This window comes from Gadus chalcogrammus, chromosome 11 (assembly GCF_026213295.1).
Source record: "Gadus chalcogrammus isolate NIFS_2021 chromosome 11, NIFS_Gcha_1.0, whole genome shotgun sequence".
NCBI classification, from domain to species: domain Eukaryota; kingdom Metazoa; phylum Chordata; class Actinopteri; order Gadiformes; family Gadidae; genus Gadus; species Gadus chalcogrammus.
The window spans coordinates 14,961,879-14,978,072 of NC_079422.1; the positions used below are offsets into that span (position 1 = coordinate 14,961,879).

The 16,194-nt window shown below is 44.3% G+C and overlaps 1 protein-coding gene across 1 annotated transcript; it reads left to right on the plus strand.

Annotated features, from left to right (window-relative positions):
* Positions 1 to 880: 880 nt before the first annotated feature.
* On the plus strand, positions 881 to 15,985 carry LOC130392581 (sal-like protein 3). The gene is given in 6 exon segments (XM_056603135.1): positions 881 to 1,255; positions 10,552 to 11,684; positions 11,686 to 11,883; positions 11,885 to 13,684; positions 13,686 to 14,201; positions 14,399 to 15,985. Coding segments are annotated over 6 exon segments (4,164 nt in total). The 5' UTR covers positions 881 to 1,170; the 3' UTR covers positions 14,831 to 15,985.
* Positions 15,986 to 16,194: the final 209 nt, after the last annotated feature.

Here is a 16,194-nt window from a genome sequence, read left to right on the forward strand (position 1 = left end):
TGAAGCAAATCGGCATTGGGACCTTTTGACTCGACTCGATCAAATCAACTTTTTTTTCCGCGCGCCGTAGCGGAGATGTTCGGTGGAGACTCCGCGTCTTGGAAGACGCGCCGTGGAGCCGCTGCGAGGGGACGCTGCGCTACTCTGGACCCGGCGGAGGAGCAACACTCAGAGACAACTTTACTCGTCCGATCCGCTCGAGTCGCCTATCACTTCATCTCCGAGTGTCCATACCGAAAGAACTTTAAATTGTAATCGTTTTTTACTTGACCCCTTTTTTTTTTCTTTTTTTTTTTTTACAATCCATTCGAAGAAAAATACTTTGGGACACACAAAAAAGTAATGTAGCCTAATGAAGATAGGAGAAGTGTGAGACACTGAGAGCAAGAGACATTAACTAAATATCTATTTTTAAAAGGAGCCCAGGCCGATGGAGAACACATAGCCTACACGTCGGGGAGTCAAGGAGCACACAGCCTACAGCGACAAGGAGAGGAGCGGGGAGAGGAGCGACGGTGAGACCTCGTAGTCCGTGGAGCGCCCATCACCGCGAGAAGAGAGAAAAAAACACACAAAAAGCTGACCTTCCGCGTTGAAACCCCCCCCCCCCCACACACACACACACACACACACACACACACACACACACACACACACACACACACACACACACACACACACACACACACACACACACACACACACACCACACACACACACACACACACACACACACACACCACACACACACACACACACACCCACACTCCCCCTCCCTGAGTGCTGGGCGTAACAAGCGAGTTCGGTGTGTTTGGAGGAGCAGGAGGTGGACGGTATGAGAAAAGAGGCAGATCCTCTCCTTTCAGACGTGAGAGTGAAGCACCTAATTGCTTAGTCCGTCCCTCATTACCATATCCAATGTAGAGTTTGCTGGACTCTGGCCAATCTGCTCTCGCTCACATGGTACCATTCATCGCGATGCATTATTCACTATCATAATTATATAGCGACATGCGCAATCCACACGGCAACAGCAACACCAGCTAATTTCCGTCATTTTTTTTTTTTACTACCAGACTATTTGCGAACATTTTTTTCACCCACTCGCTCGCAGCAGCAGCTGATGTATCTGCAAAAAGCAGCGACATCTCGCCGCGCAGCAACAGCAGCATGTCCCGTCGCAAGCAAGCCAAGCCGCAGCACCTCAAGTCTGACGAGGAGGACCCCGCACTCGGAGGAGTCCTCTCTGAGAATGGTGAGTGTTGTTTTTATCCACAACAAATAGTTGACTTTGTGTTTTGGTGATGCGATGTGTAATAAGTTAGTTAAAGGCACGTTTTGGTTTTTTACTTTCATCTGGTGCGGGGCAGCTTAAAGTGTGTCCGCTGGTCGGACAGTTGGGATGGGGAGAACACCTTGGTTTGAGTGGGATAAATAGTTGCGTTTTAGGGTATGGACTTTGCGATGGCAGTGTGTTGTGACATGGGGGTGTATTTGGTTAACTCTGTTTTTTTTTGCTTCGAGTTTTCGTGTATGCTTTTCTAACTTATAAACAAATTGAAAATAATTTTCAACGCGATCAACTTAACTCACCGCAGAGCTTCGACTTAATAGACATGACTTGCTGATGCGATATGCACCTGGACTTAAATTAACTTAAGGTCATTTAAGACAAAACCGGCCTATACTGCATTTATTATAACGATGTAATTAGTAATTCTGGTCAGGTCTGAGAGTCATTTTAAATCAATTATTTAATTTAAAATAATACATTGGGTAACATTTCCGAACCCTTTTCCACCAGTCTGTCACCTTCATCCAATAACGTGCGCCCATAATATCACACAAACACTGCGTGTATAAGTATTTTTAGAGGAAACGTTTACGAATTTATTAACTGAAAATGTATATTTTGTGTAAGCAACAATTATATTTTTATAATGGCTTTATTATAGGGCCTATTGCCCGCAATACGCCTCGGACAATAACCTCCTTTCTTGGTCTAAAAGGAGATAAATGCACGCAAGGTCCTCGGACTGCGTTCTTCTCCTGAGATTGTTTCTCTTTACACCGATGTACACACCTCACTCTTTCCGTTCTGCGATATTTCTTAGATTGCACGAGCCAAAATAACGTGCAATCTAACTCAATTCATGTGCACTGTCTTTAAATTTGGGCAAAGATCTGATACATTTCTTTTATGCCTACGTTTTTGTTGCATATTAGGTATATTAGGTCATTACGTCATATTCTTTCTTTTGTTTTGCGATATAAGCAGAGAAAGATAATATACGCGGATGGGACTTTAAGACTAAGAATCAACGTATCTTATAGGCTATCCATTTTTTAAATAATCTGTAGTAAAGTAAAAAAAACTCACTGATAGGACAGAATGTTTTTAATACTGAGTGTGATATTATTAATTTAACATTAGCTATTGTTGTTTTGTTTTAAATGGATGAATAGTTTGAATTGTATCGTTCTAGGCCTACAAAACTCTTATTGAGTGCCTATAGTCGCTGTGCATTTTCAACAAATCACTGCCATGATATGCAAGTTTGGCCCTTTTAGGCCACCACACATAAGCCCTTTGTGGGATCTCTTTTGAACTGAAAGGCATGATGTAATCTCAAGGGAGCAGTTCTCTTTACATGAGGAAATGTTTGTATAAGAAGGGGTCGCTCTGATGAGGATGAGGCATCGCTCTATTTGATTTATGCTGAACTAAATGCCTCTGCACAACATCGAGGTTCTGTGCTGAATTACGTTTGAGGCCTTTGTTTTGCTACGTTATATTTTGTATTTTAATATTATCGACAATCAGATGTTTCTGTCAGACCAAATCCTCTTATCTGTTTTTGTAGGGGAAATCCCATATTTGATTCAGTTTGAAGACATATGCTACACATTTTAATGGAAGTCTAATCGAAGACCTCATTATGTAATTTATTATACTGTGGGACGGTACTTTTCTAATGGCATACACAACATTAAGAGAGAATGAATTCGAGGGCTATCTGTTTAATAAACAAATGTAAACATGCAGAAACACATGCACACTCTCATTCACATTCACACATGTGTGCATGTGCGCATACACACAAACACACATACAGACACACATACAGACACACACACATACACACACACATACATTAACTTCACACAATGCACTTGCGTAAAAATGACAATGCTGAAAAGCATTAGTGTGAGAACAGCCGACATGCATTCACATTTGAATGAAATTGAGTTGATGTGGAATGTAAAGTAGAAGCCTGGCCCATCTTTGTTTTAAGGAATATACTGGTGTTCTTGTTGTCTTGGGAGACACTGCAACAAGACAATCCAAAGCCTTTGGCAGAGAACAGTATGCCCATACGGACCACTCAAATAAATACTGTCTTTCATTCAAAGTTACCTTGGAGATATTCAAAAATGCCAAACTCAATGAATTGCTATAGGAAATGATGAGAGTGCTTTGTGTTTTCTACTGTCGTTGTGAGACGGCAATAGTTTGCCCTTCTCCTGCTAATGCAAATAATATTTTTTAGGGATCCACATGATCCAGGCATAGTTTATACAATGGCACATGCTTTTCATTAATTTAGTGGGAAAATATTTGTAGCACAAGATATCATTGTTTGATACACGTCCTTTTGCAATGATCAAGAGTCAAGAATTAACGTGTGCACAGGTGTCTGTCACAAATTCTGATTTGTAATAAACTGCTTGAATGAAAGCTTTATTTTGGTAAAATACTGATTTTTTTTAACAAAAAATAACAGATTATTTGAAGAAATTACAAGTATATATTATGATACATTATAATTCAAGTTTTTCTTGTATTATTTACCTATTGTAATATTTTTTCTAAAATGTACTACTTTTCCGGTTAGGTTCTTTTTTTTCCGATATATTTTTTGTTCCTATACACTCTGTTGTCGTCCAGTGAGACAAATTAGGACCCTTGTTTTCGCGCCGCCTCCCATGAAAAGACAAAATAGCATGAGGTGTCAATGAGCACACATCTGTCACAAACCCACCCCTCCTGCACCCCCCCCCCCCCCCCCCTCCCACCGCAACAACCGCAAACAACCATCACCCACCAACCACCCTCTTCTCCCCCTTCTCTCCTGACCCCCGCGGAGCTCCCGGACACTCTCCCAGAGGGTGGCAGGCTTAAAGGAGCGCGATTACACCCCTCGCTGTCTTAACCTTCGCCTGCCCCGACCGGGTCCAGGCCCTCCTCTCTGTGTCAGGCTCATTGTACAATTGGAACATCTGTGGCGTTGACCTTGTCGCGCATAGAGCACCCGTGCCCTGGAAAGTGTTTAACAGTGACAGGCTTTTCATCTTTTTGGCACTTGCTTCTTTCTCTTTCTCTCTGTGTGTGTGTGTCTCTCTCTCTCTCTCTCTCTCTCTCTCTCTCTCTCTCTCTCTCTCTCTCTCTCTCTCTCTCTCTCTCTCTCTGTCCCTCTCTCTCTGTCCCTCTCTCTCTCTCTCTCTGTCTCTCTCTCTGTCTCTCTCTCTCTCTCTCTCTCTCTCTCTCTCTCTCTCTCTCTCTCTCTCTCTCTCTCTCTCTCTCTCTCTCTCTCTCTCTCTCTCTCTCCCTTTAGTCATTCTGAGCTCCTTGGTCCTCAGGGAGGGGAAGTGTGTGTGTGTTGGGGGGGGGGGGTTGGGGGACACTGCTGGTGGGAAGATGGACGCAGACTTTGCATGCACAGGATTTGCAAGCTGTCCTGCGGTACACACATTCAGTGCTTGCACGCACACACACCCTTTCTCTATCAAATACACATGCACATGCACACACTCACTATAACACACACACACACACTCACGCACGCACACACACACACACACACACACACACACACACACACACACACACACACACACACACACACACACACACACACACACACACACACACACACACACACACACACACACACACACACACACACAGACGTTTGTATGTCATTAAAAAGAAACATAAAGGGGAATTTTGTTAAATGAACAACAGTCATTCAATATTTTCTCCAACATCTCCATATTAAAGCCTATTTCCTAAACAGTTTGTAGAAGCACATTCAGAAACCCACTCTGAGGCGGACATGTATCGACCGTTGAGGAGTAGCGGAGAGACATATTGTAAGCAGGTTGTAGCTAACAGGGACAACACGGAGGTTCCCTAGTCCTCTTCCAGCGAGGCTTTGTTTGCCTTTTATTTTAATCCCCCCAGCAGCACCAATAGTGGAGGTCTCTGGACCACCCATACAGGCATACTCAAGATATCCCCAAACATTCAAATCTGGCTCTTAATTGCTACCCAGAATTCACAACACACATCCAGGCGAGATAACGTGAGAGAAAAATCACAGAGTAGAAAAAAAAGCTAATATCAAATCGCAAGAGAAGCATTCCCTTGAACATAAGATAATCCTTTTTTTCACCGTGGAAAAACCTATCAAGGATAAACCGTTTTTTGGCTAACTTGCTTGCCTCAAAATCATACTTTCTTGTTGTTGATGTATTTGTAGTTTCAAGTCATATGCAGTTACGTTCTGCTTGTTTCTGGGCCTTCCATTTGATTTCAAAAGTAAAACATAAAGCAAATGCGATGACTGGAGAGACAAAGACAGCATCTCCACGGTCCTCCAGGACAGGGTGGCGTCACTGAATACTGTATCGCTGTGGTGCTGCGTATACAAACAAATCATTAATGTTTTGGCTGCAACACATCTGCGAGGAACTCGCCACAAAGACCCCTCTGTTAGCGCAGAGATATGACTGTACCATGCTCTGCGTCGGGGGCTGAGTGTCTGCTAGGACGGTGGGACGGGGAGGAGGGGCTCTGCGTAGCTCGTGAGAATCTGTCTCGTCGGGGCCTGCAGGTGTGATGAGAGCGTGTGGCTCCGTGGTCAGATGCCTGGAGGAGAGAAGGAGGAGAAGGAGGAGGAGGAAGAGGCTTGCACCCAGCTGTAAGCTCTCTAGCGGGGGCTACAGAGCTTAGCATAGAAGATAAGGGGACGCTCCTGAGAGGAAAACAAAACATCAGCCGAAACAAAGATGTTCTCCTCAAGATATTGACATGCTAGCCCTGACCAAAGCTGGTAAATAATGCAAAATCTCAGCGATGAAGGAAAACTCGACCGATGTAATTGTACTTTGTTGAACCAAGCGGGGTCTCTTATTTGCCCTCCACCCTACCCCTCCTCTCGTACAGCTGGGCGCGGACCTATAGCAGTCCTTGTTAAGGGTCCTGGCGTCAGGCTTGCAGGTCTAACAGAACCCATAGAGTTGGCTGGGCCAGGAACAATCAACGTTCCTGACACTCCGTCTGCTTTCTTATGACATTTTTAGCATGCCAGGATTGGTGCTAATTCAATTCGCATTATCTCTGAACAGCTTTGGAGAAAACAAATACTTTGCACACCTCACTTAATTGACATACCCGCTGTTTGATGAGAAACATGCTGTCTTCTTTTGCTGTATGATTTACATCTCTTGTTATCAGCGTTGTTAACGCAGTCATTAGTAACCTTAGTACCTGACTTCCTCCACCGCTCCACCTTACTGTGTGTGTGTCTCTGTGTGTGTGTGTGTGTGTGTGTGTGTGTGTGTGTGTGTGTGTGTGTGTGTGTGTGTGTGTGTGTATGTGTGTGTGTGTGTGTGTGTGTGTGTGTGTGTGTGTGTGTGTGTGTGTGTGTGTGTGTGTGTGTGTGTGTGTGTGAATGTGTGTGTGTGTGTGTGTGTGTGTGTGTGTGTGTGTGTGTGTGTGTGTGTGTGTGTGTGTGTGTGTGTGTGTGTGTGTTATTGTGTGTGTGTTAATGTGTGTGTGTTAATGTGTGTGTGTGTATGCGTGTGTGTTTGTGTGCGTTTCTGTATGGGTGCATGCATTCATGTATGTGTGTGTTTTTGTGCGTACCCAAGTGATTACGTGTGTGTGTTTGTCTGTATGCATGTGATTGCATGGGTGTGTGGGTGTGTGTGTGTGTGTATGCATGTGATTGCGTGTTTTTATCCTCTCAAGTGTATCTGGAAATTGTTTTCGAGTTGTGCGTTCATAATTGCTCTTTCTTTTCAATTCAACGCATGGTTCTGTGCCTTTCCCAGTGGAAAGCATGAATGCCTTGTGTGATATAATATGTAAGATTAACGGTTTCAGTTAGCATGCCAGAGATTGTTAAGCGTGATAGCTGATACGCACATTCAAAGTCCACAATCGCCCTATTGACAATGTTGAGCTGCGTATTTGCATCTGAGTAAAAGAAGAGACTTAAAGAAATGAAAAACGGATTGGAGTTTCACATGCCTTCCTTTCCTGTGCCATTGGAGAATCAATACCCTTACACACACACAGACACACAGACACACACACACAGACACACACACACACACACACACACACACACACACACACACACACACACACACACACACACACACACACACACACACACACACACACACACACACACACACACACACACACACACACGCACCTCACCCTTTCTCCCTATCTTTTTCTCGCTTTTTTCTCGCACAGAAAGACACAGCCACAAAATGTCGACTCCATATAATGAGACATTCGTGATCCATTTTAAGGACCTGACCAACAATATTTATCTATGTGTGATTATTTTAAAGTAATTTAATAGATTTTAATACTGAAGTAATAACATTAATAAGTGCCCTTATAAATAAATACAGAATCTGTAAACTGTTTTGTATCTTGTAATTCCCAAAATAATTTCAGAATAATGTCGTAATATTTTAGCGTACAATTGTATATTATAATTCAGATTATTATTTTTATATCCTCTTTTAAAATGTATGAAGCAATATATTTTCAATAGCTTAATAAAAAAACAAAATCTCAAACAGTAAATTCTAAATCTAAAGGAGCTTTACAAAATACTAGAATATATATCAATATTATATAACATCCATGATTGTATAAACCCCAATGTGTCAAACAGAGACGCATATGTGTTTAAGCGAGCAGGCATGTTTGATTGTGTTTTGTGTTACATGTGCACATTCTATCGCGCATGCGTCCGCGAGGTCATAGGCATACAAAGGACCCCACTTGTAATTGTGCAACTGAATAAAAGAGATTGACAGTAATACCATTCTAATAACTAATCAGCTCAACTCAATGCCTACTCATTTGTGTTGACCTTTCAACCCTCAATTATGGAAATGAGCTCCGCTGTCCACTGCCCGGTTAAAGGACATTTCCCGGCCTGCCGTCATGGTCCCATTACTCTGCCGGTTATTTATTGGGTTTTGTTTAAGGATGTATGAGTTGGATTCTTTTTAGATTTATACAAATATTTTTAAAAAGTAGAAATAATTGATGGAAATATTTTACTACCCTGCTTAAATTCCTTCCTTGTTTAAAAAGATACGAGAAGGGGACAGAAACAAAGAAAAAAAGAAATTGCTTTATAAAAAGTCATGAAATTCCCCAACACAAATACAAATCAAACCCATTTCTTGATCTTAATAATTCAACAAATGCAATTAGATTACGTGTTCAGGCCCTCCCTGCCCCCTCTCCCTGCGTCCCTGCAGATGTGAGGACTGATGGCGTGCAGCTGCCCCTTCGTCTGCCTTTTGCCAGGCTGGTAATTATTAATTGATTGAGACACAGGACCCTAGTTGTATAACCCCAAATACGGGCCCACTGACGGACTCGCTGTAGGGCAGGATGCCTTGGATGCTCCGCGTAGGGAACTCAAGGCATCCATCCCTCTGCTTGTGTTTTATCTTCGTAAAATAGTTCAAGTTGCATACAATTATTACAGAAGTGTAATTGGTCTTTGATATTGTATACTGAGTTACAGAATTTATTTAAATCTATATATTTAAGATTCATGCTTTGCAATGACTTCACATTTCCAAAGCGGACAGTGGCCCTGTGTTAATTATTGGAAAGGAAATTTAGACTAGCGGCACAGTTTGGTGTTTTTCGTACAGGACTTTAGTCTTCATAACATTAATAACTTGAATTTAAGCTTACAGCAAGCATATTTCGGTCAACCAAGAGTTACCATGTGAAAAATTATGATGGAATCTTATTTCATTAGCTTTTCGTTTTATACTGACATCTCAACAAACACAGAAACACACACATACACACACACACACACACACATACACACACACACACACTCTCACACACACACACACACACACACACACACACAAACACACACACACACACACACACACACACACACACACACACACACACACACCCACACACACACACACACACACACACACACACACACACACACACACACACACACACACACACACACACACACACACACACACACACACTCGAAAGCCAACCCTACAGCACATCCAGACACACACACACAAGCAAAATATGCCATGCGATGGCTTTGCACATATCCAAATAAATATACAAAATAGGGAATTTCTTTCATGGTTTTGATCAGGTGCAAACAAGGTCCATGATCGGGGCAGACGGGGCACACTCTGGCTTTTCTTTTGCCCTCTATGGTAGTCTCTGGAAGAGGAAGTGGCTTCCTACGGCCGTGATTATACATGTGTAACTAATCAGAAACATAGCTGCCATAGCATAGCATGTAATTTGTTAAGTCTTATTTCAGAGAGCATGAGACAGCCAGACAGGATATGTGGGAGTGGGGAGACCAATATATAGGGAGAGAGAGAGAAAGAGAGAATGAGAGAGAGAGAGAGAGAGAGAGAGAGAGAGGAGAGAGAGAGAGAGAGAGAGAGAGAGAGAGAGAGAGAGAGAGAGAGAGAGAGAGAGAGAGAGAGAGAGAGAGAGAGAGATCTTTGTAAAATCTAGCGCAATGTATATATTTTGTGTATATACCTTTTGCTCATCACATTGATGTCAGATAGACTTTGAATTATATTATGAAATCATTAAACTAAGGTTTTATAAACTGTAAAATAAAAGGTGTGTGTGTGGTTGTGGTGGGTTGGAGGGGAATTATTTTTTTCTCTCTTTCTTGGATACTGCGCTTTAATATAATGTTACTAATACTAAGTGCAGAGACTAACACGTTTGAAATTCAGGTGGAAATGACTGGGCTTGATAGCAGAGGGGAATCCTAATGGGGCCATCAAAGACCTGATTTGTACTCAACAGATGAGGCGGCTGTGAATTGTATGAAATATTGGAAATCAATAGCTTCTATGGAATTTCATTAAGCCCAGTATCCACAATTGATAGGCCCTCATAATTTGATGGATTGCACAAAGAAAATTATTAGCTGGCTCTATGGAGAAGGAGGCAATGCGCAAAACTGGGTCTTGAGAATTGGTGAACTAGGGCAATTTGTTCAGCTTGTGAAAAAAGGAAAAGAAATATTGATTTTGTTTATGTTAAAAGAAAGAAAAAACAGAGGTTAAACCTTTGCTGGACTGCACTACAAAATATGTGTGCACACGGTTGATTATTCATGAATTCTTTTTCTCTTCCCTCCCCCCCTGAACCCAACCCCCTCCCTCTCCTCCCTGACCTCTGTCACTCCGCAGCCCATGGAGAGGTGCTGGACGACGCTGACAGTGGAAACGAGAGCCGCAGTGGCAGCGAGGAGACCCATGTGTGTGAGAAGTGCTGCGCTGAGTTCTTCAAGTGGTCCGACTTCTGTGAACATTTGAAGAGCTGCACCAAGAACCCGCTGGTGCTCATTGTAAATGAGAATGAGGGCACGCCCGATCCTCCCCAGGAGTACCCTGTCGAGCCCTCCCCTGAACCCAGCTGCTCCAGCGAACAAGCGGACAGCGACGAGCCCGGAGAGGGCAACCACAGCACGGCCGGAGACATCGATGAGGTCCCAGAGTTGACGGGCTTCGAGGGGGTCGGCGCCCTGGAGAAGGAGGACGACGCCATGGAAGTGGAGCTGTCTCCTGAGAAAATCTTGGATCCTGAAGAGCAAGACATGTCCCCTGAGCCTGAAGGCTGCCTACCTCTGCTCAGTGACGCATCCCCCTCCCCTGCCACCGGCTATGCTATGCCTAGCACCAACGTCACCCTGGAGACGCTGCACGGCACTCGGGTGGCCGTGGCTCAGTTCTCGCAGAGCGTGAAGGCTGCAGTGGGCAGTGGCGTCTCCACCATGGCCATTCCCATGATCCTGGACCAGCTGATGGCCCTCCAGCAGCAGCAGATCCACCAGCTGCAGCTGATAGAGCAAATACGTAATCAGGTGGCGCTGATGAACAGACCGTCATCCTCCCAGCCGGCTCTCAACCATCACACACACCACAGTACCAATACTGGGGCCCAAAGCGCTCCCTCTGTCGGTGGTCCGTCGATACCAAGCCAGCTTCAGATTCACAGCTTCATCACTCCTCCGGTCCATCAGCTACCAATGAGATTGCCAGCTTCTCTCGGTGGTCCAGGCCCGTCCTCTCTGACCTCAGCAATGGATGTGCCGCTGTCAAACACACCGCAGAGCCAGCCGTCTCTCAACTCTCTCAACTCTTCAGTGCCCAGCACTTCCTCAAACAATTCGGCCTTCCCACCAACCAATGGCAGTGTTCTTTCATCTCTGCTGCCATCCATCTCATCCTCCGGCTCGAATAACATCAACAATGGTAGTAGTTTGACCGCAAGTGGCAGTGGAATCAGTAGCAGCAGCTCAGCCCTCCCCAGAAACACACCACACACCTCCATCGCTGAGCCACAGCAGTCTGCTAAGCTCAGCCTCCAACCTACCACTGATATCTCACAGCTCTTCCAGCAGTGTGATCTTCCCCAACCCGCTTGCCAGCATAGCAGCAACGGCCAATGCTCTGGACCCACTCTCTGCTCTGATGAAGCATCGCAAGGGAAAACCCCCCAACGTGTCTGTGTTCGACACAAAAACCAAGCTCCGAGGACCCATTCTTCAAGCATAAGTGTCGATTCTGTGCCAAGGTGTTTGGTAGTGACAGTGCCCTGCAGATCCACTTGCGCTCGCATACTGGTGAGAGGCCCTTCAAGTGTAACATATGTGGCAACCGCTTTTCTACCAAAGGCAACCTCAAAGTCCACTTTCAGAGGCACAAAGAGAAATATCCCCACATTCAGATGAACCCATACCCTGTGCCAGAGTACCTGGACAATGTACCCACTAGCTCAGGCATTCCCTATGGCATGTCTCTGCCGCCAGAGAAGCCTGTTACCACATGGCTAGATAGCAAACCAGTCCTGCCCACCATCCCTACCTCAGTTGGGCTTCAGCTTCCTTCCACTTTGCCAAGCATGATGGGAGGTTTTGGTGAGTCTCCAAGCCTCACCCCACTCAATAGATCACCTCAAAGAACTTCTCCACCCTCAAGTGAGTGTGCATCTCTCTCACCGAATATCCTCACTGACTCTGGCATGACCACTTTGTCACCCTCCCCAAAACCAAGCCTAGGGAGCGATCCTCCTCCTCTCCTGAAGCCTGAGGGTATTCACCTTCCCCCAACTTGCTCAAGACCTGGGGAGAACACCTACACGAATACCACCGTGACTCAAGTAAACCTTTCCACAAATGTCAGCTCTACCACCTTGTCTAGCAGTGGTCAGGTACCTGAACCAATCTCAAATCCTAATCCTGTGTCCCACCCAGTCCTTCCCATGCTCTCAGATCAGTTCAAGGCCAAGTTTCCCTTTGGAGGCCTCCTAGATTCTATGCAAACATCAGAGACCTCAAAATTGCAGCAATTGGTTGAAAACATTGACAAGAAAATGACAGACCCAAATCAATGTGTGATCTGCCATCGTGTCCTGAGCTGTCAGAGTGCACTGAAGATGCATTACCGGATCCACACTGGCGAGAGGCCCTTCAAGTGCAAGATATGCGGGAGGGCGTTTACCACAAAAGGGAACCTGAAAACACACTTTGGTGTCCACAGGTCCAAACCTCCACTTCGTGTCCAGCACTCCTGCCCAATATGCCAGAAGAAGTTCACCAATGCTGTTGTGCTTCAGCAGCACATCCGTATGCATATGGGCGGGCAGATTCCCAACACTCCACTGCCCGAAAGCCTACAGGAGATGGACACAGACCTTTCCTTTGATGAGAGGAGCTTGGACGCAATGAGCAGTTATGATGATGACCTTCTGGATGAGATGGAGCAGGCAATGGATGATGAAGATGACCTGGGGGGAGTAGACATCGACAGTTCCAAACCATATTCCCCTGGCTGCTCACCGCCCACCTCTGTCATCTCAAGCATTGCAGCTTTGGAAAACCAGATGAAGATGATTGATTCCACTGCTAACATGAGCCACTCGTTCAGTCACAAGCTTTCACAGAATGGCAATGGCTTTGCAGGGGAGGGGGATTTCTTCTCTCATGACAACTTTTCTGGAGTAGGAGCTATTGACGGTCAGAGCTTGGGGAGTCCAGCCCTATCGGAGTCCTCTGACTCTTTGCAGCACCTGTCGCCAGCTCACAGCCATTCAGAGAGTCTCCATCCAAAGTCCCCCATGACACTTCACATTAACAATGGCGGTGGTGCCTCAACAGCCGAAGAAGGGCAGGAGATCCATATCCCAGTGGCAACAGTTAAGTCTGAGAAATCGGAGACTCCCTCTCCGCTCCCTGCCTCTGAAGGCACAGGGGCTCTGGACCTGACTGCCACTCAACCTGGCAGGCATTTCATCAAGGATGAGAGCCACTTCAACATGCTGTTTCCTCAGTAGAGACAGAGGTATGTACAAAACAGTTACCTCTGGGGAATCTAACACTTCCCATTATTTGTGAATGAATGTAAATATTGACATATTTGTTAACCTCATCATTCAAATGATGAGGTGATCAAATATATATATATATATATCAACTAATGAGACTCTCATCTTTTCCTCAGGCCTCAATCCTCCAAATCTGGCAAGCACAGCGTCTAACATGATCAAAATGGAAATGAACGGACATGGTAAGACGATGTCGCTGACGGACAGCCCCCACCTGCCCCTGGGCATCCAAGTTCCAGCCGTGGCACCCCAAACAACCATGAGCCCCAGCATCACGCCAATGCTCGCCCCACCACCTCCGCGGCGCACACCTAAGCAGCACAACTGCCACTCATGCGGGAAGAACTTCTCTTCAGCCAGTGCCCTGCAGATCCATGAGCGCACACACACGGGCGAGAAGCCGTTTGGCTGTTCGATATGTGGAAGGGCTTTCACCACAAAAGGCAATCTAAAGGTAGGTTCGGCTACAGTGGAATGCATGTCACTAAACCTTTTAAAATTGTGCAGAAATTGGAAAGTGTCCTTCCTCACATTCACCATACATAGTTTCTATCTTACTTCATCCACAGAATACATGTAACATTTACAGACAAGCCAGCATTACAATAGATATTTGCATATGTTCTTAATATTTGATGGTGTTTCCCTCAGGTTCACATGGGGACACATATGTGGAACAATGCCCCCGCCCGCAGAGGTCGACGCCTGTCCGTGGAGAATCCCATGGCACTGCTGGGTGGCGATGCCATGAAGTTCAGTGAGATGTTTCAGAAGGACCTGGCTGCTCGGGCCATGAACGTCGACCCAGGCTTCTGGAACCAATATGCGGCCGCCATCACCAATGGCCTGGCCATGAAAAACAATGAGATCTCAGTGATCCAGAATGGGGGCATCACCCAGCTTCCCATTAGCCTAGGGGGAACTGGAATGCCTTCCCTCGGGTCGATGTCTGGAGGGATGGACCGGGTGCATGCTGACCGTAGCCCTCCGATGACAGGCATGGAGAAGGCTGGACTTGAGTTGGGATCCACCCGACCTTTCTCCAGGTTCATGGAGGAGAACAAAGAAATCGGAATCAATTAAAGACTTGCCAGTGTTATTACAAGGTAGGCTTTGAAAAAGTCTGAAAGTAAAAAGAAAAAAGAAACTGCTAATACAGTTTGAACTCATACGTACTATATTATGTACAGCTGAAGTAATTTCTTTGTTTGATTTTGGAAATATAGTATTTAGTATTCATTAGAGGTCTTTGCCTTTCCCTCATTCACCTCCTTGATATTTCGCCCATATGAAAAATACTTTGTCTCTTGTTTGAGAGTCTGTCGTCTTGCAAGATTTGCATGGTATTCATTGGTTTCTATCAGTATGTTTGACTGCTTTAGGAAGAAAAAAACTGTATACTGTCTCATTTGTGATCAGAAAGCATCATATTTGAACAGGACTTAAGCAGGCGGGGTGAGAGCTTGGCATAAGGACTACATGCTAAAGTCCTGTTTGGAAAGCGCTACACGATTGCTCCTTTTTAAATAAGGGCTAGGGATAAATTGAAGAAAGGACTGAAATGAACTGTTTCTGTGTTCGCCTGGTAATTTTTTCTCACAAACTAGAAAACTTGAACAAAAAAAGGTTTGAACTATTTTAATCTTTACATTTAGTCTCCCAGCATTGTCTTATAATATTGTCCTGTGTCTTTAGTATTTATAATATTGACAAAAAAGCGGGTATACAAAATATATTTAATGACCCAGGCATTTTATTGATCCATTTTTTTCTAAAATGCAGGCTTCGCTTATGAATATCTCCTTCAATAAAGATGACCTGTCATTCAACAGATAAAAAGGTTGATTATTTTTTTTGTGATATCTTTAGAGAGACTATGTGAGACATGGTACACGGTAAAAGGGGAGAGATATCTAAAGCTGCTATGAACACAACCCTGCTTTTAACCTTTGTAAAAAGAGAAGAAAAATATCCTTTGGAGAAATATCTATGTATAGAAATACAGACAAATCTAAGAACAGGTATGCATATTTTGTATCACATAAAAATAGACATCATGAGTTGGGAGTATTTGTCATGTTTGTGAATGCACTTTTTAAAACGAGACGTTTTGTCTGTGAGTTACCGTTAACCTTTTGACTGAGCTATCTATCACGTGCTGTTAAAAAAAAAAATGTTTCCAGCATACCACTCCTACAATTTGCAAAATTGGTTGTCTGTTGTTGCATCTGTACCACCCAGAGTGCAAACCCAACAATCAAAGCGTTCGTAAATAAAAAAGACAACAGGTCACCCATGTTTAGTCGTGTCCTTCTGTGCATTGTTCTTCGCATATTTGTATTACATATTAGATATAAGTACAGCATCATCAAAATAATTTTCCAGAGAATAGTCAAATAAATATACCATATACATTTTGTAATATCTGTTGTATTGTTCATTTGGTG